This window comes from Pseudophryne corroboree, chromosome 2 (assembly GCF_028390025.1).
Source record: "Pseudophryne corroboree isolate aPseCor3 chromosome 2, aPseCor3.hap2, whole genome shotgun sequence".
In the NCBI taxonomy this organism is placed as follows: domain Eukaryota; kingdom Metazoa; phylum Chordata; class Amphibia; order Anura; family Myobatrachidae; genus Pseudophryne; species Pseudophryne corroboree.
This window is the reverse complement of record NC_086445.1, coordinates 831,395,492-831,420,701: the sequence shown is the minus strand read 5'-3', so window position 1 is coordinate 831,420,701 and position 25,210 is coordinate 831,395,492. Positions and strand designations below refer to the sequence as shown.

Here is a 25,210-nt window from a genome sequence, read left to right as displayed (position 1 = left end):
TGCTGACAAGGTGAGAGGCTGCACTAAACACTCTTTCGGAGTACACACTGGAGGGAGGGCAACTTAGGTAGAATAAAGCCAGTTTGTGCAAGGGCCTCCAAATTGCCTCTTTTTCCTGCCAGTATACGTACGGACTGTCTGACGTGCCTACTTGGATGCGGTCACTCATATAATCCTCCAGCATTCTTTCAATGGTGAGAGAATCATATGAAGTGACAGTAGACGACATGTCAGTAATCGTTGGCAGGTCCTTCAGTCCGGACCAGATGTCAGCACTCGCTCCAGACTGCCCTGCATCACCGCCAGCGGGTGGGCTCGGAATTCTTAGCCTTTTCCTCGCACCCCCAGTTGCGGGAGAATGTGAAGGAGGAGATGTTGACGGGTCACGTTCCGCTTGACTTGACAATTTTCTCACCAGCAGGTCTTTGAACCTCTGCAGACTTGTGTCTGCCGGAAAGAGAGATACAACGTAGGTTTTAAATCTAGGATCGAGCACGGTGGCCAAAATGTAGTGCTCTGATTTCAACAGATTGACCACCCGTGAATCCTGGTTAAGCGAATTAAGGGCTCCATCCACAAGTCCCACATGCCTAGCGGAATCGCTCTGTTTTAGCTCCTCCTTCAATGTCTCCAGCTTCTTCTGCAAAAGCCTGATGAGGGGAATGACCTGACTCAGGCTGGCAGTGTCTGAACTGACTTCACGTGTGGCAAGTTCAAAGGGTTGCAGAACCTTGCACAACGTTGAAATCATTCTCCACTGCGCTTGAGTCAGGTGCATTCCCCCTCCTTTGCCTATATCGTGGCCAGATGTATAGGCTTGAATGGCCTTTTGCTGCTCCTCCATCCTCTGAAGCATATAGAGGGTTGAATTCCACCTCGTTACCACCTCTTGCTTCAGATGATGGCAGGGCAGGTTCAGGACTGTTTGGTGGTGCTCCAGTCTTCTGTACGCGGTGGCTGAATGCCGAAAGTGGCCCGCAATTCTTCGGGCCACCGACAGCATCTCTTGCATGCCCCTGTCGTTTTTTAAATAATTCTGCACCACCAAATTCAATGTATGTGCAAAACATGGGACGTGATGGAATTTGCCCAGATGTAATGCACGCACAAAATTGCTGGCGTTGTCCGATGTCACAAATCCCAGGGAAAGTCCAATTGGGGTAAGCCATTCTGCGATGATCTTCCTCAGTTTCTGTAAGAGGTTGTCAGCTGTGTGCCTCTTCTGGAAAGCGGTGATACAAAGCGTAGCCTGCCTAGGAACGAGTTGGCATTTGCGAGATGCTGCTACTGGTGCCGCCGCTGCTGTTCTTGCTGCGGGAGGCAATACATCTACCCAGTGGGCTGTCACAGTCATATAGTCCTTAGTCTGCCCTGCTCCACTTGTCCACATGTCCGTGGTTAAGTGGACATTGGGTACAACTGCATTTTTTAGGACACTGGTGACTCTTTTTCTGAGGTCTGTGTACATTTTCGGTATCGCCTGCCTAGAGAAATGGAACCTAGATGGTATTTGGTACCGGGGACACAGTACCTCAATCAAGTCTCTAGTTGCCTCTGAATTAACGGTGGATACCGGAACCACGTTTCTCACCGCCCAGGCTGCCAAGGCCTGAGTTATCTGCTTTGCAGCAGGATGACTGCTGTGATATTTCTTCTTCCTCGCAAAGGACTGTTGGACAGTCAATTGCTTACTGGAAGTAGTACAAGTGGTCTTCCGACTTCCCCTCTGGGATGACGATCGACTCCCAGCAGCTACAACAGCAGCGCCAGCAGCAGTAGGCGTTACACTCAAGGATGCATCGGAGGAATCCCAGGCAGGAGAGGACTCGTCAGACTTGCCAGTGACATGGCCTGCAGGACTATTGGCTTTCCTGGGTAAGGAGGAAATTGACACTGAGGGAGTTGGTGGTGTGGTTTGCAGGAGCTAGGTTACAAGAGGAAGGGATTTAGTGGTCAGTGGACTGCTTCCACTATCACCCAAAGTTTTTGAACTTGTCACTGACTTATGATGAATGCGCTGCAGGTGATGTATAAGGGAGGATGTTCCGAGGTGGTTAATGTCCTTACCCCTACTTATTACAGCTTGACAAAGGCAACACACGGCTTGACACCTGTTGTCCGCATTTGTGTTGAAATAATTCCACACCGAAGAGCTGATTTTTTTTTGTATTTTGACCAGGCATGTCAATGGCCATATTCGTCCCACGGACAACAGGTGTCTCCCCGGGTGCCTGACTTAAACAAACCACCTCACCATCAGGAATCCTCCTTGTCAATTTCCTCCCCAGCGCCAGCAACACCCATATCCTCATCCTGGTGTACTTCAACAGTGACATCTTCAATTTGACTATCAGGAACTGGACTGCGGGTGCTCCTTCCAGCACTTGCAGGGGGCGTGCAAATGGTGGAAGGCGCCACCTCTTCCCATCCAGTGTTGGGAAGGTCAGGCATCACAACCGACACAATTGGACTCTCCTTGGGGATTTGTGATTTAGAAGAACGCACAGTTCTTTGCTGTGCTTTTGCCAGCTTAAGTCTTTTCATTTTTCTAGCGAGAGGATGAGTGCTTCCATCCTCATGTGAATCTGAACCACTAGCCATGAACATAGGCCAGGGCCTCAGCCGTTCCTTGCCACTCCGTGTCGTAAATGGCATATTGGCAAGTTTACGCTTCTCATCAGATGCTTTCAATTTTGATTTTTGGGTCATTTTACTGAACTTTTGTTTTTTGGATTTTACATGCTCTCTACTATGACATTGGGCATCGGCCTTGGCAGACGACGTTGATGGCATTTCATTGTCTCGGCCATGACTAGTGGCAGCAGCTTCAGCACGAGGTGGAAGTGGATCTTGATCTTTCCCTATTTTAACCTCCACATTTTTGTTCTCCATTTTTTAATGTGTGGAATTATATGCCAGTATCAAATGCAATGGCCTACTACTATATATACTGCGCACAACTGAAATGCACCACAGGTATGGATGGATAGTATACTTGACGACACAGAGGTAGGTAAAGCAGTGGCCTTTCCGTACCGTACTGCTATATATACTGGTGGTCACTGTCAGCAAACTGCAAAACTAAAATGCACCACAGGTATAGAATCTAGATGGATAGTATACTTGACGACACAGAGGTAGGTAGAGCGGTGGCCTTCCGTACCGTACTGCTATATACACTGGTGGTCACTGTGTCAGCAAACTGCAAAACTAAAATGCACCACAGGTATAGAATCTAGATGGATAGTATACTTAATGACGACACAGAGGAAGGTACAGCAGTGGCCTTCCGTACCGTACTGCTATAAATAGTATACTGGTGGTCACTGTGTCAGCAAACTGCAAAACTAAAATGCACCACAGGTATAGAAAGTAGATGGATAGTATACTTAATGACGACACAGAGGTAGGTACAGCAGTGGCCTTCCGTACCGTACTGCTATATATAGTATACTGGTGGTCACTGTGTCAGCAAAACTGCAAAACTAAAATGCACCACAGGTATAGAATGTAGATGGATAGTATACTTAATGACGACACAGAGGTAGGTACAGCAGTGGCCTTCCGTACCGTACTGCTATATATAGTATACTGGTGGTCACTGTGTCAGCAAACTGCAAAACTAAAATGCACCACAGGTATAGAATGTAGATGGATAGTATACTTAATGACGACACAGAGGTAGGTACAGCAGTGGCCTTCCGTACCGTACTGCTATATATAGAATACTGGTGGTCACTGTGTCAGCAAACTGCAAAACTAAAATGCACCACAGGTATAGAATGTAGATGGATAGTATACTTAATGACGACACAGAGGTAGGTACAGAAGTGGCCTTCCGTACCGTACTGCTATATATAGTATACTGGTGGTCACTGTGTCAGCAAACTGCAAAACTAAAATGCACCACAGGTATAGAATGTAGATGGATAGTATACTTAATGACGACACAGAGGTAGGTACAGCAGTGGCCTTCCGTACCGTACTGCTATATATAGTATACTGGTGGTCACTGTGTCAGCAAACTGCAAAACTAAAATGCACCACAGGTATAGAATGTAGATGGATAGTATACTTAATGACGACACAGAGGTAGGTACAGCAGTGGCCTTCCGTACCGTACTGCTATATATAGTATACTGGTGGTCACTGTGTCAGCAAACTGCAAAACTTAAATGCACCACAGGTATAGAATGTAGATGGATAGTATACTTAATGACGACACAGAGGTAGGTACAGCAGTGGCCTTCCGTACCGTACTGCTATATATAGTATACTGGTGGTTACTGTGTCAGCTAACTGCAAAACTAAAATGCACCACAGGTATAGAATGTAGATGGATAGTATACTTAATGACGACACAGAGGTAAGTACAGCAGTGGCCTTCCGTACCGTACTGCTATATATAGTATACTGGTGGTCACTGTGTCAGCAAACTGCAAAACTAAAATGCACCACAGGTATAGAATGTAGATGGATAGTATACTTAATGACGACACAGAGGTAGGTACAGCAGTGGCCTTCCGTACCGTACTGCTATATATAGTATACTGGTGATCACTGTGTCAGCAAACTGCAAAACTAAAATGCACCACAGGTATAGAATGTAGATGGATAGTATACTTAATGACGACACAGAGGTAGGTACAGCAGTGGCCTTCCGTACCGTACTGCTATATATACTGGTGGTCACTGTGTCAGCAAACTGCACAACTGAAATGCACCACAGGTATAGAATCTAGGTGGATAGTATACTTAATGACGACACAGAGGTAGGTACAGCAGTGGCCTACTGTACCGTAATGCTATATATTATATACTGGTGGTCACTGGTCAGCAAAACTCTGCACTGTACTCCTCCTATATAATATTATACTGGTGTTCCCCAGTCCCCACAATAAAGCAGCACACTAAGCACAGATATGGAGTGTTTTTCAGGCAGACAACGTATACTGGTGGTCACTGTCAGCAAAACTCTGCACTGTACTCCTGCTATATAATACAGCTGCTCCCCAGTCCCCACAATTAAGCAGTGTGAGCACAGATATATGCAGCACACTGAGCACAGATATGGAGCGTTTTTTTCAGGCAGAGAACGGATAACTGGTGGTCACTGATCAGCAAAACTCTGCACTGTACTCCTCCTATATTATACAGCTGCTCCCCAGCCCTCCCCACAATTACGCAATAATACACAATCAAGTTCAACAATAACGGAGAGGACGCCAGCCACGTCCTCTCCCTAACATTTCCAATGCACGAGTGAAAATGTCGGCGACGCGTGGCTGCTTATATAGAATCCGAATCTCGCGAGAATCCGACAGCGGGATGATGACGTTCGGGCGCGCTCGGGTTAACCGAGCCATACGGGAGAATCCGAGTATGGCTCGGACCCGTGTAAAAAGGGTGAAGTTCGGGGGGGTTCGGTTTCCGAGAAACCGAACCCGCTCATCACTAATATAAAACATAACTGAATTGTGTGGATGTAGACACACTTTGTTTAATGCACAAAGTTATTAAAAATATTGGCTAAAATTACCTTCAAGCTGTGTGTATAAGGTGTATATAAAACATAAATGCATTCTGTACTGAGACTTAGGGGGTCATTCCGAGTTGTTCGCTCGTTATTTTTTTCTCGCAACGGAGCTATTAGTCGCTAATGCGCATGCGCAATGTCCGCAGTGCGACTGCGCCAAGTAAATTTGCTATGCAGTTAGGTTTTTTACTCACGGCATTACGAGGTTTTTTCTTCGTTCTGGTGATCGTAATGTGATTGACAGGAAGTGGGTGTTTCTGGGCGGAAACTGGCCGTTTTATGGGTGTGTGCGAAAAAACGCTACCGTTTCTTGGAAAAACGCGGGAGTGGCTGGAGAAACGGAGGAGTGTCTGGGCGAACGCTGGGTGTGTTTGTGACGTCAAACCAGGAACGACAAGCACTGAACTGATCGCACTGGCAGAGTAAGTCTCGAGCTACTCAGAAACTGCACAGAGAAGTCTTTTCGCAATATTGCGAATCTTTCGTTCGCAATTTTGAGAAGCTAAGATTCACTCCCAGTAGGCGGCGGCTTAGCGTGTGCAGCTTGCGAGCGAACAACTCGGAATGACCACCTTAGTACCCATTGCCATGATATCTCATTATGGTATGCAATTATTCCAAAATGCTGAAAAATCTGATATCCAAAATACTTCTGGTCCCAAGCATGTTGGATAAAGGAAACTCAACCTGTATATCATTGGTAGACTGAGTTGATAGATATCAGTATTAGCAAATAGTCCCTAAATCCAGCAATTACACAGTGGATATTGGTGGTCATTCCGAGTTGTTCGCTCGTTGCCGATTTTCGCTATGCTGCGATTTGTTGCTAAATGCGCATGGTACGCAGCACGCATGCGCTTAGTTATTTAACTAAAAATGTAGCAGTTTTGCTGTTGATCGTGCGGCGCTTTTCAGTCGCACTGCTGTTCGGTGAGTGATTGACAGGAAAGGGGCATTTCCAGGTGGTAACTGAGCGTTTTCCGGGAGTGTGCTAAAAAACGCAGGCGTGTCAGGGAAAAACGCGGGAGTGTCTGGAGAAACGGGGGAGTGGCTGGCCGAACGCAGGGCGTGTTTGTGACGTCAAACCAGGAACTAAACGGACCGAGCTGATCGCAATCTAGGAGTAGGTCTGGAGCTACTCAGAAACTGCAAGAAAATATTTAGTAGCAGTTCTGCTAATCTTTCGTTCGCTATTCTGCTAAGCTAAGATACACTCCCAGAGGGCGGCGGCCTAGCGTTTGCAATGCTGCTAAAAGCAGCAAGCGAGCGAACAACTCGGAATGAGGGCCATTATCTTATATATTTTCAACTGTTATCAGTTTATAATTATTAACTCTCAAAAACAGTTGCATAGTAATACGACCATTTACTTGTTTAATGAAAGGAAATCAATGGTATATAGTATAATTAGTGAAATGAATGCCTTATAGCCAATTTAACCTGCTTATCATATGATGTGTGGCAGAAGCTAATTCATAGAACACTACAGAATCCATAGTATATCTGACATTACATACTAAAGCACATACCCCGACATAACACATACCTTCGCTATCTTTAAATTTCTTGATTGCCACAATTTCCTTTGTTTCCTGCAACAATAAAAGAACGCACAATTACATATTTATCCTGATATAATGACAATAACAAATCTGACACAATATATTTTAGATATTCACCATTACCAATTTAACTGAATTACTAATATAATATAATATAAAATGCAATGTATTATTATTATTATTATTATTATTGTCTACTATTCGCTTTTAATCCGTTTTACTGGTCAATGTTACCTGGGAGCAGTGTCGCACTGGGGCATGAAGGGCCCACCGGGGAAATGCAGTAATAGGGGCCCATGCTTAGAGGCTTGGCTAACCAGTAGTGCATGTTCTGGGCCCCTTGTTAAATATATATAGCAATAACACTGTAGAAAGTACGTCATATTCCTGTGCATATGGATAATGTGTAATTCAAGTGCAAAATCTGATCCCTAGAGGAGGGGGTGGGCCCCCCAGACAGAGGGGCCCACCGGTGGTTTCCCCTGTACCCCTGTGGGCCAGTCCGACGACCCTGCCTGGGAGTGAGCTCTGGTTCTACATGAATCTCCACTTTACAAGGTGTGGCTATAACCCAGAGGCGGATTGACCATAGGGTCTACAGGGAAGATTCCCGGTGGGCCGACGCACCCGTGGGGCCTGTTTTGTTTGAGGACATGTGGTCCTATTTATAGACACAATGAATAAGATGCCAAACAATTTGCATATATAAAAATTACTTTGCCACTTAGCCTGTGATTGCAGAGGATCTAGTGTATGCTCTGTCTGCCTGCTTGGCTGACATATAAGATTGAGTGGATACTAGTGATTGGGATATGGTTGGTGTAATAAGCAAGAAAATATATCTTTCTAAAGAATTATATAGTTTCCTAAATTCTAAAGGTGTATCATATAATAATAGTGCTCATAACATTTAATTTTATTTCCTTTTAACTTCCCCTTGATGCTGGACATCCCCACTATCTGGAAAGTCTTGGGGGGAGGGTGCTGCTGCCATGGCCCATGGCTAGACCTTACACCTCTGGTGCTGCCCAAGTGGGGCCACCAGTACAAATTTTTTCCAGGGCCGCTTTTTGTTCCCAATCCGCCCCTGCTATAACCTAATCACTAGCTAGCCTTTACTGTAACATACTGTACAAAAATACTGTATATGGATAATATAAGTCACAGTGTATAAAGAAGATGACTGGAAGCTGAATACTTTATGACAAGTCACAGAAGTCAGTGTTACTTCCTAGTAGGAGGTGCTGTAGGCATCTCACTTTTAGCAAATGTCCCTATTTGTTGCCTTCTGTATAAAAAAGTATATTGCCACATTCTACATTTAGGATCTATCCATGGAACTTGTGGAAGCACCTGTACAGTATTTATGAGATTGTTGGTCTGGCTGGAAATGTGTACGGTACAGTAGAAATCATAAAACATCACTTCAAAATCCTGTCTGCCATCACTATAAGACCCCCTCCTTCATTACCTCACACTATTTTCATTTTTGTATGGTTGATTGTCTTTTATTCCATGGCTGTCTGTACACATATAAATTTGATAACCCGCATAATAATGTGACTAGCTGGCTCTATTGAAATAACAAGATGACTTCTAGGGGTAAATGTATTATAACACTTCTTGCTTCATCTCATTACCGAGTCAAAGCAGGAAGGGACATCGACTTGCTCCCCTCTCCGGCAATGTACCCCATAGCTCACAGCGCTTCAGCTCAAAGCTGACGCGCTGTGTCTCCCTGTCCAGCCGGCTCTTCTGCTCGTGCACGGGATCTCGCTACTCACGCGAGATCCCCAGCGCAGTCAGGAGCCGGCACCCGCCACAGGCAGGGACAGATCTGTCCCTGCTGTGGTGAATGGGGATTGCCACCTACAGCTGTCGCAATCGACAGCTGCAGGTATCGGAACAGTCAGCGATGCTGACCGTTCATACATTGCCAGCACATATTGGCCTGCTATCTATTAGATAGCAGCGCCGATATGGACAGGGGCGCACACTCCACCACTGTAATACATGGGGGAGAAGCGGTATCAGTGCACATAACGTGCGCTGATACCACTTCTCCCCCATAACGAGGATTAATTCATTTACCCCCTAATTACTAGAAGAGCTGCAGTCACAGTGGCCCAAGAATTACAAGGAACGTGGTTCCGAGGAACAGAACAAACAAAAATGATAACTACGAGGGTAGACTGTGGCTCAGATCAGTCATAGCGTCCCAGCATCAGCTGTAAGATGGTGCGGTTGGCAGAAACATGGTAAAACAATGAGGTGAGCAGTGTGATCAGATTCCTGCGTCTAAAGGGCACATCAGCAGCTGAATTCATTGCCAACATGTTGAGGTGTAAGGAGATATGGCCATGCCATGGAAACAGATTTGGTGCACTGCCTTTGATTACGGAAGGACAGATGTTCAAGATGAGCAGCGATCCAGCCCGCCAAGCACGTCCACCACAGATGACAATTTGTGCCACAGTGAAGGTCTGATTCTTTGGACCATTGAAGAAGCACCTGGGTGGAAGGCAGTCACAACCGACGGTAAAGTCCAGCAAGCCTTCATGTCCTGGCTTCAGATGCTTGACACTGATTTCTTCCTATGCCGGGATAGATACCTTGGTGTACCAATGGAACACTTACTGTACCAAGGCTATACTACGATTATACACATATGTACAGTACCAGATGAATAAATGTACGCAATGAGAGGTCTTGTTACCTTATTTATTGAACCACCAGCGTAAATAGTGCTAATTAGTATTTCAGATTCCTATATACAGTGCTTGTGAATGGTAAAAAAAATCAATTTTTTATATAAATAAATTTATATTTTAGACTCACTTGTCCTTTAAAACACCAGTTAGTTTGGACACACTTAGACCCAGATTTATCAAGCCTTGGAGAGTGATAAATAGTACAGTGATAAAGTACCAGCCGACCAGCTCCTAATTGTCATTTTTCAAACACAGCCTGTGGTATGGAAGTTTGCAGCGGATTGGTTGGTACTTTATCACGAGACTATGTATCCCTCTTCGAGGCTTGATAAATACGGGCCTTAATCTAAAAAAAAATTAAAAAAATTGCAAGGAAATCTTGTGTCTGTGGTGGTCATTCAGACCCAATCGCACGCTAGCTTTTTTGCAGCGGTGTGATTGGGTCTGAACTGCGTATGCACCACAATGCGCAGGCGCATCAGCCGCCGGCAACGGGGATCACCGGCCAGTAACGGAATCTACGAAGAAAGCGATCGCACCGGCGATCGCAAGAAGATTGACAGGAAGAGGCCGTTTGTGGGTGTCAACTGACCGTTTCTTGGGAGTGTCCGGAAAAACGCAGGTGTGCCCAGCCGTTTGGAGGGAGGGTTCCTGACGTCAGCTCCAGGCCGGATCGTCACAGCGGCTGAGTAAGTCCTGAGCTGTGCAGAGACTGCACAAACTTTTGTTTGTGCAGCTCTCTGCACAAGCGATCGCACCCCTGCAAAGCGTTTACCCCCTTCCCCTGTAGGCGGTAACTACCTGATCGCAAAAAAACGCCTGCGTGCGATCAGGTCTGAATCACCCCCTGTATCTACTAAGCACGCACTTCAGTGGACACCATATTGCATACTCTCCCAGAATGCTAGAGAGACTCCTGAATTTCCCACACTCCCGGCAGAGTAAACCAGCCCCTTAGATCACAACCATGTCCCCATTCTAAAATTGGTTGATGTTGTTAAATGGCTGCTTCCACTCCGTAGATGTGACAGCTGCATCTTACATCGATGACAGTTGCACTACACTCAGAGTCAGCCCAACGCACAGGCAGACTAAGCAATTGCCTATGCCTAGGGCCCACTCAGCTAACAGTGGTGGTCGTGTGGCACTTTATGGCCGGCCAGTGGCTGATTCGGTACCAGACCCCCCTCCTGTCATTTTCAGGCATTTTTTTTTATTGTTATTGCTATGCTGCCTGGGAATCTATTGTGTGTATTTGCTGCAGCTTCTAGATACACAGCAGCTAAAGCAGCATGCCTGGAGGTGAGGTGCTCTGCCAGCTTCCCGGCTGTATGTATGTTGCGGGAGGCTTTCTTCTCGTGTGGCACATGGTGGATGCGTTGGATATGTTGGCCGAGCAACAGCACTTCTACCTGTTCCTCAGCAACCTGCTGAGCCCAGATAGGTGAGCAGTGACGGGGAGCGGTGGGAGAGAGGAGGCTGCTGGCTGCGGCTGGGCAGAGCTGTCTGGCTGCGGCAGGGCCGGTCCCTGCTGGCTGGTTGTGGCGGGGCAGTTACCTGCAGTCTGCGACTGGGCAGAGCTATCTGGATGCACAAGGCCAGTCCCTGCTGGCTGCGGCAGATCCGGACCTCGCTAGCTGGCTGTGGCACAGTGCCGAAGCTAATTCCTACCTTAAACGGTTTCTCATAGAGACGTCATCACATTAAGTCATCTGAGTCTCTCTCTCAGTCCCCACAGGAGCTCCCGCTGCTACCAGCTCCCGGCTGAGCTGCCCGATCGGAGCTCTCAGTTCAAAGCAGGACCTCCGTCGGCCCTAGGCAGGCTTGAATGCCCCTAGGCATTTGCTTACTTTGCCTATGGCCGGCACTGAGCAGAGCTGGGCCTAGACAATTTGATGCCCTAGGCAAGATTTTGCCTGGTGCTCCATAGCACCGCGGCTAGTTCCTCATCTGACCCAGAATTCCTCGGGCAGTGGGGCCCACCGGGGGGTTACCCTGTGCCCCAGTAGACCAGTCCGACCCTGCATAGAGCCACACAGTAATGCAGCTTACACATATGCCCCACAGTAATAATGCCCATAATACACAAAAATGACACACAGTAATGCACCTTACACATATGCCCCACATTAGTAATGCTATAATACACACAATTCCAAACAATAATGCACCTTACACATATGCCCATTAGTCGTGCTCATAATACACAACACTGCCACACTGTAATGCACCTTACACATATGCCCCACATTAGTAATGTCCATAATACACACATTTCCACACAATAATTCAGCCCTGCAGCTGCCTGAATCACTGACTGTGCTTTGTGAGGTGGGGGTGGCAGGCTGGGTGGCTGTAGGGAGACAGTGTCTAGGCAAAGTCCCATGGGAGGAGGAGCTGCTGTTGGTCCTGCAGCCATTTTTGATGTTCTCCGCTGCCAGGAGTGGCGAAATGGGGATTTGGGTCATTAGGCCACACCCCTACATGTGATGCCATGCTACTTACCCACATGGTCACACACCCTTTTCCCGGCTGCGCGTCTTTCCCGCACGCACTATATATCCCCCCCCCACACCGCGAGTCAACACCATAAGTGACGCCTCTGTCAGCACCATATCAGGTCTTAGGTCAAGTTACTTATGGTGTACTAGGTACATTTAATTTGTACTTTTACTGCAAAGGCATTGGTATGATGTCACAAATTAAACATAACAATTCGTGGCATTGCATGGGTCACACGTATCAGACCTCTATCTACTGCTCTTTTATCCAGACACAGATTAATGACTGGTTCGGTATTTAATCCCGGTGGCCGGGATGCCAGCGGTCACATGACTGACACCATCACCCCGACTGCAGATGGGGTAAGTATTTCTACCCTCCCCTCCCCTACTCCGAACCATCCAGGGGTGGTGGCTAGGGCTAACCTTTATGGGGTGGCAGCTACGGCTAACACCCCCCCTCCCCCTAGGCTTTAACCCTAATCCGCACCCCGATACTCACCTTCGGGAATCTGGCGTTGGTCACATGACTGCTGGTATCCCGACCACTGGGATGTTGAACGCATCCCTTAATGACAGAGGAGTCTATGTACTAAGCCTTGGAGAAAGAGTAAATGGTTGGGGCTGATGGGGCTGAAATGCCGCGGCATTCCAATGTTTAGAATCCGGACAGGGGTCAGGTGTGGATGCAAACCCTCCCCCCCCCATCCCTTACAGCAACCTAAACCTAACACCTCCCCCCAATCGCAGCCTAACCCTCCCCGGTAGTGCCTAAACCATACCCGCCATTCCCACAGCCAAAATCGAACCCTTCCACCCCAGTCTAACTCTCCCTGGGGGCTGCCTAAACCTAACCTCCACCCTCAACCCCATCTTAAACCTAATCTGCCCTTCCCGCAGCCTAACTCTAACCTACCTCCGCTACCTCCCTCCACCCCGCGTTCGGCTTACCTCTACATCAGCCCAACAGTCGCTTGTTCGGGATCCCAGCTGTCAGGAGGCCGGCGACGGCAATACTGTGTCGGGATTCCGGCATCAGTATTTTGACTGCAAGGATTCTGACTGTTGGGATCGTGACCGAATCCCAGATATAGTACCAGACAATCAGCTCCTAGCTGTCATGTTACATGCTGTGTTTGAAAAATGACAGGAGATAATTGGTTGGTCTCCATTTTATCCCTCTCCAAGGCTTCTGAGTCACACAGAGAAATACATGAAATGCCAGTGTCAGTGAAAAAAGACTGGTGAGATCCTTGCATGGCTAAGTCACAAATTGGGCTATTTTGAGTGATTTGAGGATAGCTGTATGTGGACCTATCTGTATGTTGGAGCAATAAAAATGTATTAATAAGTCAACTCTGATCCAATGATTGGGAATAATGCGTCACTGCACATTAACTGTTATTACCAGCCACCGCCATCAGTACAAAGATAAATTTACCACTGCCTACATAACATCACTTAAGCCCATATATTTTTCTTTACTAAACTTTAATTGAAAACTATAATGAAAAGAAACCTTTTTAAAACTGGGCAGATCTTCTGGGGTATTCCAGAACCAGAACTAGATGTCCTCTAACAGAACATACAGTAGCTGCCTGAAGGTACAGCCTATCCTGGGAGAAAATAGCTTAAAATAGATGTGGTTTAAAGACGCTGACTAAAGGCAAAGTCCTACAGCAAAATGAGAGATGAGTTAGCGGGTGCTAGCAATGGCTTAGGAATAGCAAATAGTGGATGTAAATGAGCACACATCTAAGCAAAAATGATGTTCCATTTAAAGCAGTTCTACCACACCATTGTAAGCCAGTTGCATAAAGGTGCCTAGTTATTAATATTTGCGGTAATGCCCTCTAACTGCCATCTCTTATAATCACCATTTTTTGTTGCAATGACAAATTAAGTATTAGGGCTATATAAGAAGAAAATGTTCCCAGGACAGCAATCGGATAAGAGGCCGTCCTGTCCAAGAGTCATAAGTAAAGTTCTAGATTGAGCCTGAGCCTGCTTTCCAGTATTGATAGATACCTCCTGATCTGACAGGATTTAAAGGCTCAGAGGGTTTCATAAATAGGCCTCTTTGTCTATAGAATGTATAACATATTAGTTAAGATATTAACCAATGCTGTAAGATTAAGCCCAGTTTTTAGTTTTATCACTTTTTTGGAGATGTATCAAAGTTTGGAGAGTAACAACCAACCAGCATGTAAAAGGGCAGTTTGGAGCTGATTGGTACCTTATCTCTCTCCATGCATTGATACATCTCCCCGTTTATCTTTAAGATTTGCCTTAGCCAAATTTTTGGCAAGTAATATTCTGTGTTATGGCAGCATGAGACTGGTGTAATGGTTAGCGTTACTGCCTCACAGCACTGCCGTCATGGGTTCAATCCCCACCATGCCCTACCTGTGTATTGACTCTTGAAAACAAATTAAGCCTATTGTGCAGGTGTATGCATTTGGTATGGCGTATAGACTGTAAGCTCCACTGGGCCAGGAACTGATGTGAATGGTTAAATATTTTCTGAAACGTGCTGTGGAAAATGTGTTTCTTTTTTCATTTTCATTTTTTGCAGCTGTATTCAGCAGGGAAAAGGAAAACTATAAAATTCCTGAGCATTGCTAATCTGAATTAAAATATATTCAAATATTGTATAACAGTAAACTACATGTTCATCGCTGCTGAAAATCCTTTAGTAGCTTTAAGGCAGTTCTTGGAAATAACGGACCTAATTCAGACCTGATCGTAGCAGCAACTTTGGGGGTCATTCCGCTCGCTAGCAACTTTTTGCTGTGCTGCGATCAGATAGTCGCCGCCTATGGGGGAGTGTATTTTCGCTTTTCAAGTGTGCGAACACTTTTGCAGCCGACGGCACGAAAAAGTTTTCTGTAGTTTCTGAGTAGCTCTGGACTTATTCAGCCGCTTCGATCACTTCAATCTTTTTGGACCCGGAATTGACGTCTGACACCCGCCCTGCAAACGCTTGGACACGCCTGCGTTTTTCCAAACTCTCCCAGAAAAAGGTTAGTTGACACCCACAAACGCCCTCTTTCTGTCAATCACCTTGCAATCGGCTGTGCGAATGGATTCTTCATTAAATCCATCGCCCAGCACCGATCCTCTTTGTACTCGTACGATGCGCCTGCACATTGCGGTGCATACGCATGCACAGTTTTGCCGAGATTTAACCTGATCGTAGCGCTGCAAAATGTTGCTAGCGAGCGATCAACTCGGAATGACCCTGTTTGTTAGCAGATGGGCAAAACCACGTGCACTGCAGGTGGGGCAGATATAACATGCGCAGAGAGAGTTAGATTTGGGTGGATATATTGTTTCTGTGCAGGGTAAATACTGGCTGCTTTATTTTTTACAATGCAATTTAGATTTCAGTTAAAACACACCCCACCCAAATCTAACTCTCTCTGCACATGTTATATCTGTCCCCTCTGCAGTGCACATAAGGGGTCATTCCGAGTTGATCGCTCGCTAGCAGTTTTTAGCAGCCGCGCAAACGCATTGTCGCCGCCCACTGGGGAGTGTATTTTCGCTTTGCAGAAGTGTGAACGCCTGTGCAGCAGAGCGCCTGCAAAAACATTTTGTGCAAAACAAGACCAGCCCTACTCTTCGTGTGCGTTGATTCTAAAGTTGGTGGGATGGCTTTTGATGTCACACACCCGCCCAGCGTTCGCCCAGCCACGCCTGCGTTTTCCCTGGCATGCCTGCGTTTTTCCAAACACTCCCAGAAAACGGTCAGTTGACACCCAGAAACGCACCCTTCCTGTCAATCTTCTTGCGTTGTGCCGTGCGACTGAAAGCTTCGCTAGAACCTGTGCAAAACTACAAAGGACTTTGTACCCGTACGTCGCACGTGCACACTGCGGTGCATACACATGCGCAGAAATGCCAATTTTTAGCCTGATCGCTGCGCTACGAACAACGGCAGCTAGCGGAATGACCCCCATGGTTTTGCCCATCTGCTAACAAAGTTGCTGCTACGATCAGGTCTGAATTATGCCCAATGTTTCTACTCTTTCCTATAAAGCACATGTTTCTATATAGACTTTAATAGCATCAGAACACCAGTTTGATGTTAACCCTCATGTCCTATATCTCTGCACCTTCTATTTAAAAGTGTGTGGGGATTAAACTGCCTGGAGCCAATAAGATCATCAGTATACCCACAAATCACCAGACAAAATCTATACTGATTTTGTGGGAGATAGTGATCTGTGGGTCTAATTCAGATCTGATCGCAGCAGTACATTTGTTAGCTAATGGGCAAAACCATGTGCACTGCGGGTGGGAGGGGGGGGGCAGATATAACATGTGCAGAGAGAGTTAGATTCCCCCTAGAAAACTATTTTTCTTTTGGTGGATATATTGTATTTAGGGGTGGATTGGGGAATTAAAAGTGGCCATGTAACAAAAGATAATTGCCTCATGTAGGTAGGTACACATCCCTGTTAGTTATTCATACTCGCTTTGGCTATATACTGTAATGAGCCCCTGTTATTGCATGCTCTTCTCCTGGACTTCCTTGCCACTAGCTTCTCCTGAGGTGGAGCTGCAGTGCAGTCCAAAATTAAAATAGGGGTGCCTCAACGTCAGGGCTCTGGCCAGACAGTACTAACACTCCCCTCAAAGGTACACACACTGGGCCCTTACGCCTCAATTGGACCCTCACTCACATGTAACCTATAGATTGCACAGTGCAGGGAGAGGAGAGAGAACACTATCCAATGCCGCCTGTGCCCACCCCAGCCGCACCGCGCTGGCATTTACCTTTCCAAGACAGATATATATTTTTTCCTTCTCTCCTACTATCTCTTTCATGTCAGCCGGCTGCAGTTTGGACAGGGGGAGCTGAGTGTATCTGCCGACGCTTTTCTAGATCTTTCTCCAGCACAGTCAAATCCCCCAGGAGATGATGGTGGCTGCCAGTGTTACCGGGGCACTTATGGGTGGATGTTACATATGCACTGCTAAGGCTGACACAGGGCTGCAACTATATTGCTGCAGGGTAGGGAGAGCTGTTGGTGGCACTTGTCAATTGTCTGTTTTGAAGCTTCCCCCCTTTTTGTAGCCCAGCATCTCCTGACTGCCCCTGTCTACTTTATTACATTTGAAGATGCTGACATAACTGGGATTCGGACCCATTGTCTGTAGCACGGCAGTCAGACAGGCAGTTAATTGAGCTATCTGCCCTTGCATAGAAAGTTAAGGAAGTCTCAAGCTAAGTGCACGAATGTGGTATAAGGGGGAGTTGTGTCCGAATCCATTTTTGCAGTGTTCTATAATTGTGTGTGTATTATGTATATATATATATATATATATATATATATATATATATATGTCAAGAAAAGGATTATTAATGCGCCACATGTGATGGGAACACATATCAGATATGCTTTGTATATAGTGATGGTAAACAGTTAAACACTCCCCTATATTACTTATGGGGCGTCAGCTTGATCCCTCAATAAAGACCAGGGGTGGTAACTTCCCTGAAATAAATAATAATGGTAAACAAGGGATGAGGGATATATAGCGACCACTGGTGTCCAAACAATACGATAGATATCAATGTGAGTAAAAAAGTAATAACAGTTTATTATCACTAAAACATAAACGTAAAAAATGGGACAATAATACAAGACACGGCTGGACTAAAGCACTTAAAATACTTGATGAAGTCTATGTGACGAAACGGGTTGGAAGACCTGTACCTACCTCATATCCAGATAAGGAATTACCTTTTTATCGATCTTATTGTATATTTCAAGTGCTTTAGTCCAGCTGTGTCTTGTATTATTGTCCCATTTTTTACGTTTATGTTTTAGTGATAATATACTGTTACTACTTTTTTACTCACATTGATATCTATCGTATTGTTTGAACACCGGTGGTCGCTATATATCCCTCATCCCTAGTTTACCATTATTATTTATTATTTATATACACACACACACACACACACACACACACACACACACACACACACACACACACACTATATGTCCCTATGGAAAAATGAAGGGGGAGGGGTTCAATTCTTCCTCTGGCACAGGGCACCATAAAGTCTACTTACAGTTCTGGGCTAATAGGTGCTTTCTTTGCTGCTCATCCATATAGTAAAGTTTTCTGATTGAGTTTAATTGAAAATACTCTTGTGTGAACAAGGCAGAGAGTTGTTTTTACAGTACTGTTTTGAAAAGGTTTTTGTATTATTAATTTCATTGATGCCTATTGGTGAGCGTGTGTTTCCATGTAAAAAAAACACACATGGGTGTAAGAATACAGTATGTAATGTATGACTGGTGTTACCAGTGCCCATATGGTACTGTTACTGACGTCATGTGTACTGTGCTAGTAGCAGCTTAGCATAGACACATAATTGCAGCTTTTTAATTGAATGCATTTCCGTCTGCAATCTGGGGCACAGTCGTTGCCAGCTCAGCCATGTGCGCTATTTTTCTATACTGTCTCCCTGTATTTCTGGAGTGACTAATTATACCATACAATTCCTGTCATTCGGTGTAAATTCTATTTCATCAATGTCTCTCTCTCCTATTAGTGTCAGTGCGATACATGTAATATGCTCAGAAACCCCTATTGCACTGCACAGGTCTAACAATCCCAAGGCAGTAAATGGTTCAGCATAAAGACAGAGACTGACTCATCCCATACAAAAACAAAGGTGTTAGATTTTAGGAAGGCTGATTTTGTAGGGATGAGAAAATGTGTAAGCGATTCTTTGGCAGAGTGGAGGAACTTGGAAGGAGTGCAGGAGAGGTGGGAAACATTAAAAAGTGCAATATTAAAGGCAACAGAGCTTTGTATCAAAAGTATTAGGAAAAACACAAGGAAAAGGAAGCCAGTGTGGTTTGTGAAAGAAGTAGCAAGTATTGTGAAAGCAAAAAAGATGGCTTTTAGGAAATATAAGCAGACACAAAATAATGAAGACAAAGAGATATATCTTGTTAGACAGAAGGAGACTAAGAAGGTAATCAGATATGCAAAGGCACAAGCTGAGGAGAAAATGGCCCAGTCAGTGAGTAAAGGAGGCAAAACATTTTTTTAGGTATATAAGCGAAAGGAGAAAAACAAAAGGCGGAATAATAAGACTTAAGACAGAGACTGGGAGTCTTATTGAGGGAGACAATGTAATTGCAGATCATCTTAATAATTATTTTTGCTCAGTATTCACTACTGAAAGAGAGGGAAAGAGGCCACAGTTAAGTTGCAGGGATATTCAGAAAAATGAAACAAGTACATTTACAGAGGAGAAGTTCCTAACAGAACTCTCAAAGCTGAAAGTGGATAAACCAATGGGGCCATTAGGATACATCCAAGGATACTAAAGGAGCTTAAGGGGTGCTGGTAGCACCATTAACATAATTATTCAACCAGTCATTAGCTACAGGAGTAATTCCAGAGGACTGGAAAAGAGCGAATGTAGTCCCACTGCACAAAAGTGGAAGCAAGGAAGAGGCAAGCAAATACCGACCAGTGAGTATAACATCAGTAGTAGTGAAATTGATGGAAACACTCTTAAAAGAAAGAGTTGTACTGTAGATTCTCTCAAATCCAGCAATTTACAAGATTCCAAAAAGCATGGATTCACAAACCTTATTGACTTTTTTGACTGTGTGACTAAAGTAATATATAAAAGGTGGATCCGTAGAGATAGCTTATCTAGACTTTAGTAAGGCTATTGACACTGTCCCACATCACAGACTACTAAATAAACTCGAAAGCCTGGGACTGGATACTAAAATGGTTGTATGGATAAGATCTTGGTTGCAGGATAGAAAACAGAAAGTTGTAGTAAATGGAGTGCATTCACAGGAGGCATTTGTTAGCAGTGGAGTACCCCAGGGATCTGTACTTGGACCAGTGCTTTTTAATATCTTTATTGGTGACACTGCAAATGGCATAAAATGGAAAGTATGCCTTTTTGCAGATGACACAAAGGTATTCAACAAGGTTGACACACAAGGAGGGGTAAAACAAATGATCGAGGATCTAGGTAGACTAGAGGAATGGTGAAGAGCATGGCAATTACAGTTTATTGCCAAAACAATGCAAAATCATGCACTTGGGTCTCAAAAATCCAAAAGCTAAATACAGTATTAATGGTACTATACTGGAAACTACTAGGAGGAAAGGGATCTAGGAGTCACTATTTCAGGTGACTTAAAGGAAGGTAAGCAATGTAACAAAGCAATGACGAAGGCTAGTCAGATGCTTGGTTGCATGGGGGAGAGGAATCAGCAGTAGAAATAAATAAGTGATAATGCCACTGTATAGGTCTTTAGTACGGCCTCATCTAGAATACTGTGTTCATTTCTGGAGGCCATATCTTCAGAAGGATATTAATACATTAGAGACTGTACAAAGAAGGGCAACTAAAATGGTGCATGGCCTACATCACAAAACATACCCAGAGAAACAAAGAAATCTCAATATGTATAGTTTGGAGAAGAGAAAGGAAAAGGGGACATGATAGAAACTTTCAAATATATTAAGGGTTTTAACAAAGTCCAGGAGGGAAACATTCTTCAAGTGAAGAGAAGTATTAGAATACGAGGACATGTACTGAAACTGGAGGGAGGTAGGTTCAGGGAACATGAGAGGAAAAATTACTTCACAGAAAGAGTAGTGGACAAGTGGAATAGCATCCCATCATAGGTGGTAGAGGCTAAGACAGTAGAGCAATTTAAACATGCATGGGATGCATGGCATGTATGGGATAGACATAAGGATATCCTTACAAAGAAATAAGGCTCAAATAAGGTTTGAGATAAAATATGGTAAAAAAATGGCCAAAATTAGATGGGCTAAGCGGTTCTTATCTGTCGTCACGTTCTATGTTTCTATGTGTGATATAACTAGTATCTCTGTATTTCTCTTCCAGCATTCAGACCTTGGAGGATACTGAACAGATTGAGGTAACTGTCAATTATATACCAACATAACAGGTGAAAATGATGAACTGTGCTGTACATGTCTGTGTATAATTACTCCTCTGCTTACATGCTGAATATTACTATAACAGGCCATAAATTCCCTGGAGGAAGGTATGTGCTGCATCTACAGGGGCAAAAGCAGGATTTAGCGAGGGGGGTTTCCGTGGGTGTGTATGTATATATGAATGTACGCTCTCACTCTCTCTCTCTCTATATATATATATACTGTATATATAATATATATATATATATATATACTGTATATATATATATACTGTATATATATATATATATATATTTATTTAATTTTTTTAAATATATATATATATATATATATATATACATATATAGCACACATTCATATATACATACACAAACACAGATATACTGTACACAAACACACATACATACATACATACATACATACTGTACATACACCAGCGCGCAAACACACATCCATACATACATACAAATGCGCACATAAACTCAAAGTTCAAACTTTCATGATGTAGCAGGCAAGCGGTGGGAGCAGAAGCCAGGGAGGCAGTGTGAGAGGACGGAGGGAGCTGCTGTGGCTGAGTATGCGCAGCCAGCAGCTCTCCCGGACGTTCTGTAAGCAGAGAGCTCCATAGCTCTCTGTTACTGCTGCAGCTCCGCGGTCGCGCCTTTTGCTGAGACGGAGACAAAGCTGAAAACTCAACTCATCAGGGGGGGTTTCCAGGTACTCGGAACCCCCCCCCCGCGCGTGCGCCACCGATCTACATCACATGACATCCACAATGCATTTCTTTGGCTTTTATTTCCTTGTAATACCTACTAACTATCACCATACCTCTAGTGGTGCCGAGAAGGTGGGAGGGGGGAAGGCGCAGAGCGGGTACTCTTTACCCGGGCCCATTGGAGGGTCCCACTAAACATTTTTGCGGCCAAACCTCCAAAAATTCTGTTTTCAGGAGTTTGGCCACTTATTGCATATGCACCAAGCTCAGGAATGCAATATATTCTGGAGCTCGGAAGTGGAGGGCTATGCCATTTTTATGTGTCGCTACCCTATATAAGCCTATGGGCTTCTATTGCATTGCCCCCTGAGAGGGATCCAATTGGCTGTATAGCACCATGTGACTCAGGATAGAATCACCATTTATCTCTGAAACTATTTTGCTGACAAGCATGCAACACTTGTCATTCTCTTGTATGATTTTACATTTCAGATTTTATTAAAATGTGAGAAATGCTAAAGTAGAATATAGGTATGTATCCTTAGCACAAATGAATGTGTTTCCCTGTCACTGTGTTATATTCTTATGTCTTCCAGTGTACTATAGGTGTAGCTCTTTTTTGGTGTGCCAACCACTATAACAAAGATTATGCAAAAATAGGATTTGAATTACCTACCGGTAAATCCTTTTCTCGTAGTGCATAGAGGATACTGGGGTTCCATTTAGTACCATGGGGTATAGACGGGTCCACTAGGAGCCATGGGCACTTTAAGAATTTGATGGTGTGGGCTGGCTCCTCCCTCTATGCCCCTCCTACCAGACTCAGTCTAGGAAACTGTGACAGAGGAGACGGACATACTTTGAGCGAAGGATGGATAAAGATAGTGGTGAGATTCCGAACCAGCACACACAACAAGAGGAAAGCTATGCTAACCCAACTTTAAACAGGAACAGCAACAGCTGAACCAACATTACTTAACCAAGTAACAGTGCAGGAAAAACGAAGCACCGGGTGGGCGCCCAGTATCCTCTACGGACTATGAGAAAAGGATTTACTGGTAGGTAATTAAAATCCTACTTTCTCTGACGTCCTAGAGGATACAGGGGTTCCATTTAGTACCATGGGGATGTACCAAAGCTCCCAAACCGGGTGGGAGAGTGCTGAGATTCCTGCAGAACTGATTGATCAAACTGAAGGTCCTCAGAGGCCAAAGTATCAAACTTGTAGAACTTAGCAAACTTGTTCGAACCAGACCAAGTAGCCGCTCGGCATAGCTGTAAAGCCGAGACACCCCGGGCAGCCGCCCAGGAAGAACCCACCGACCTAGTAGGTTGGGCCTGTACAGATTTTGGAACCGGCAACCTGCTGTGGAATAAGTATGCTGGAGAGTGAAATTGATCCAGCGTGCAATTGTCTGCTTTGAAGCAGGACACCCAATTTTATTGGGATCATAAAGGACGAACAGCGAGTCGGATTTCCTGTGACGAGCTATCCTCTTTACATATACCTTCAAAGCCCTCACAACATTCAAAGACTTTGAAGTAGTGGAAGTGTCGGTGATAACCGGAACCACAATAGGTTGGATGATGTGAAACGCAGACACCACTTTCGGAATAAATTGCTGACGAGTCCTGAGTTCAGCTCTGTCCTCATGGAAAAATAAATAGGCGCTCTTGTGAGACAAAGGGGGTCATTCCGACCTGATCCCTGACACAGACATGCGGGGGGACGCCCAGCACTGGGCTAGTCCGCCCCGCATGTCTGGCCCGGCCACACCGGACAAGTACAAAAGCATCGCTCAGCGGCGATGCTTTTGTACTTGTAGAGTAACTCCCAGCCAGCCCAGCTACTGCGGCAAGCCGGGAGATACTTATCGCTGCCAGGGTCGCAGCGGCTGCATGTAACATCACGCAGCCGCTGCGGCCCGCCCGAAAATGGCAGCCAAATGGTCAATCAGGCAGAGGCGATCGCTAGGCAACAACGGCCGTCGGCCGTCTGGCATGCGCTGGTGCACTGCGGCACTGGCGCATGCGCAGTTCTGACCCGATCGCACTGCTGCGAAAAACTGCAGCGTGCGTTTGGGTCAGAATGACCCCCAAAGCCCCCAGCTCCAACACACGTCTTGCTGAAGCTAAGGCCAACAATATGACGGTCCTCCTTATAAGATATTTTACGTCCACCTCCTGTAAAGGTTCAAACCAGTCCGATTGGAGGAACTGCAGTACCGAACTGAGATCCCAAGGTGCCGTGGGAGGCACAAAGGGAGGTTGGATGCGCAGTACACCTTTCAAAAACGTCTGGAGCTCAGGGAGAGAAGCCAATTGTTTTTGAAAGAAAATGGACTAGGCCGAAATCTGAACTTTTATGGAGCCCAGGCGTAGGCCCACATCCACACTTGCCTGCAGAAAAAGCAGGAAACGTCCCAGATGAAATTCCACCGAAGAATAATTTTTGCTCTCACACCAAGAGATGTATTTCTTTCAAATACGGTGGTAATGTTTAGACGTTACCCCCTTCCTGGCTTGGATCATAGTCAGGATAACTTTGTTAGGGATCCCTCTTCTGGCTAGAATCAGCCGTTCAACTTCCATGCCGTCAAACGTAGCTGCAGTAAGTACTGATAGACGAACGGGCCCTGTTGCAGATGATCCTCTCGAAGAGGTAGAGGCCACGGATCTTTGAGGAGCATCTCCGGAAGGTCCGCGTACCAGGCCCTTCTTGGCCAGTCCGGAGCAATAAGTATTGCTTGAACCTTTTCCCTTTTTATTCTTTTGAGAATTGCTGGGATCAGAGAAAGTGGAGGAAACACGAACACCATCTGATAAACCCATGGAGTCATCAGAGCGTCTACCTCCACTGCCTGTGGGTCTCTCGACCTGGAACAATACCACTTGAGCTTCTGGTTGAGACGAGAGGCCATCATGTCGATTTGTGGATATACCCATCGACGTGTCAAGCACCTGAACACTTCCTGGTGAAGGCCCCACTCCCCCGGGTGCAGGTTGAGTCTGCTGAGGAAGTCTGCTTCTCAATTGTCTACTCCCAGAATGAAGACCTCTGACAGCGCCACAGCGTTTTTTCTGCCCAGAGGAGAATTCTTGACACCTCAGACATTGCTACTTTGCTTTTCGTTCCGCCTTGTCGGTTTATGTAAGTCACTGCCGTCACATTGTCCTACTGGACCTGAATGGCCCGATCGTGAAGAAGAAAA

At 45.3% G+C, this 25,210-nt stretch overlaps 1 protein-coding gene across 10 annotated transcripts in view; it reads right to left on the bottom strand.

Moving 5' to 3' along the window:
• Nucleotides 1–25,210, bottom strand: part of CDKL5 (cyclin dependent kinase like 5) — an 850,075-nt gene that overhangs the window by 275,453 nt on the left and 549,412 nt on the right. For all 10 annotated transcript variants that reach the window (XM_063955716.1, XM_063955713.1, XM_063955718.1 and 7 more), the window contains one exon: nt 7,083–7,128. In XM_063955716.1, the coding sequence (XP_063811786.1) occupies nt 7,083–7,128 (46 nt within the window). The remainder of the gene's footprint in view (nt 1–7,082; nt 7,129–25,210) is intronic.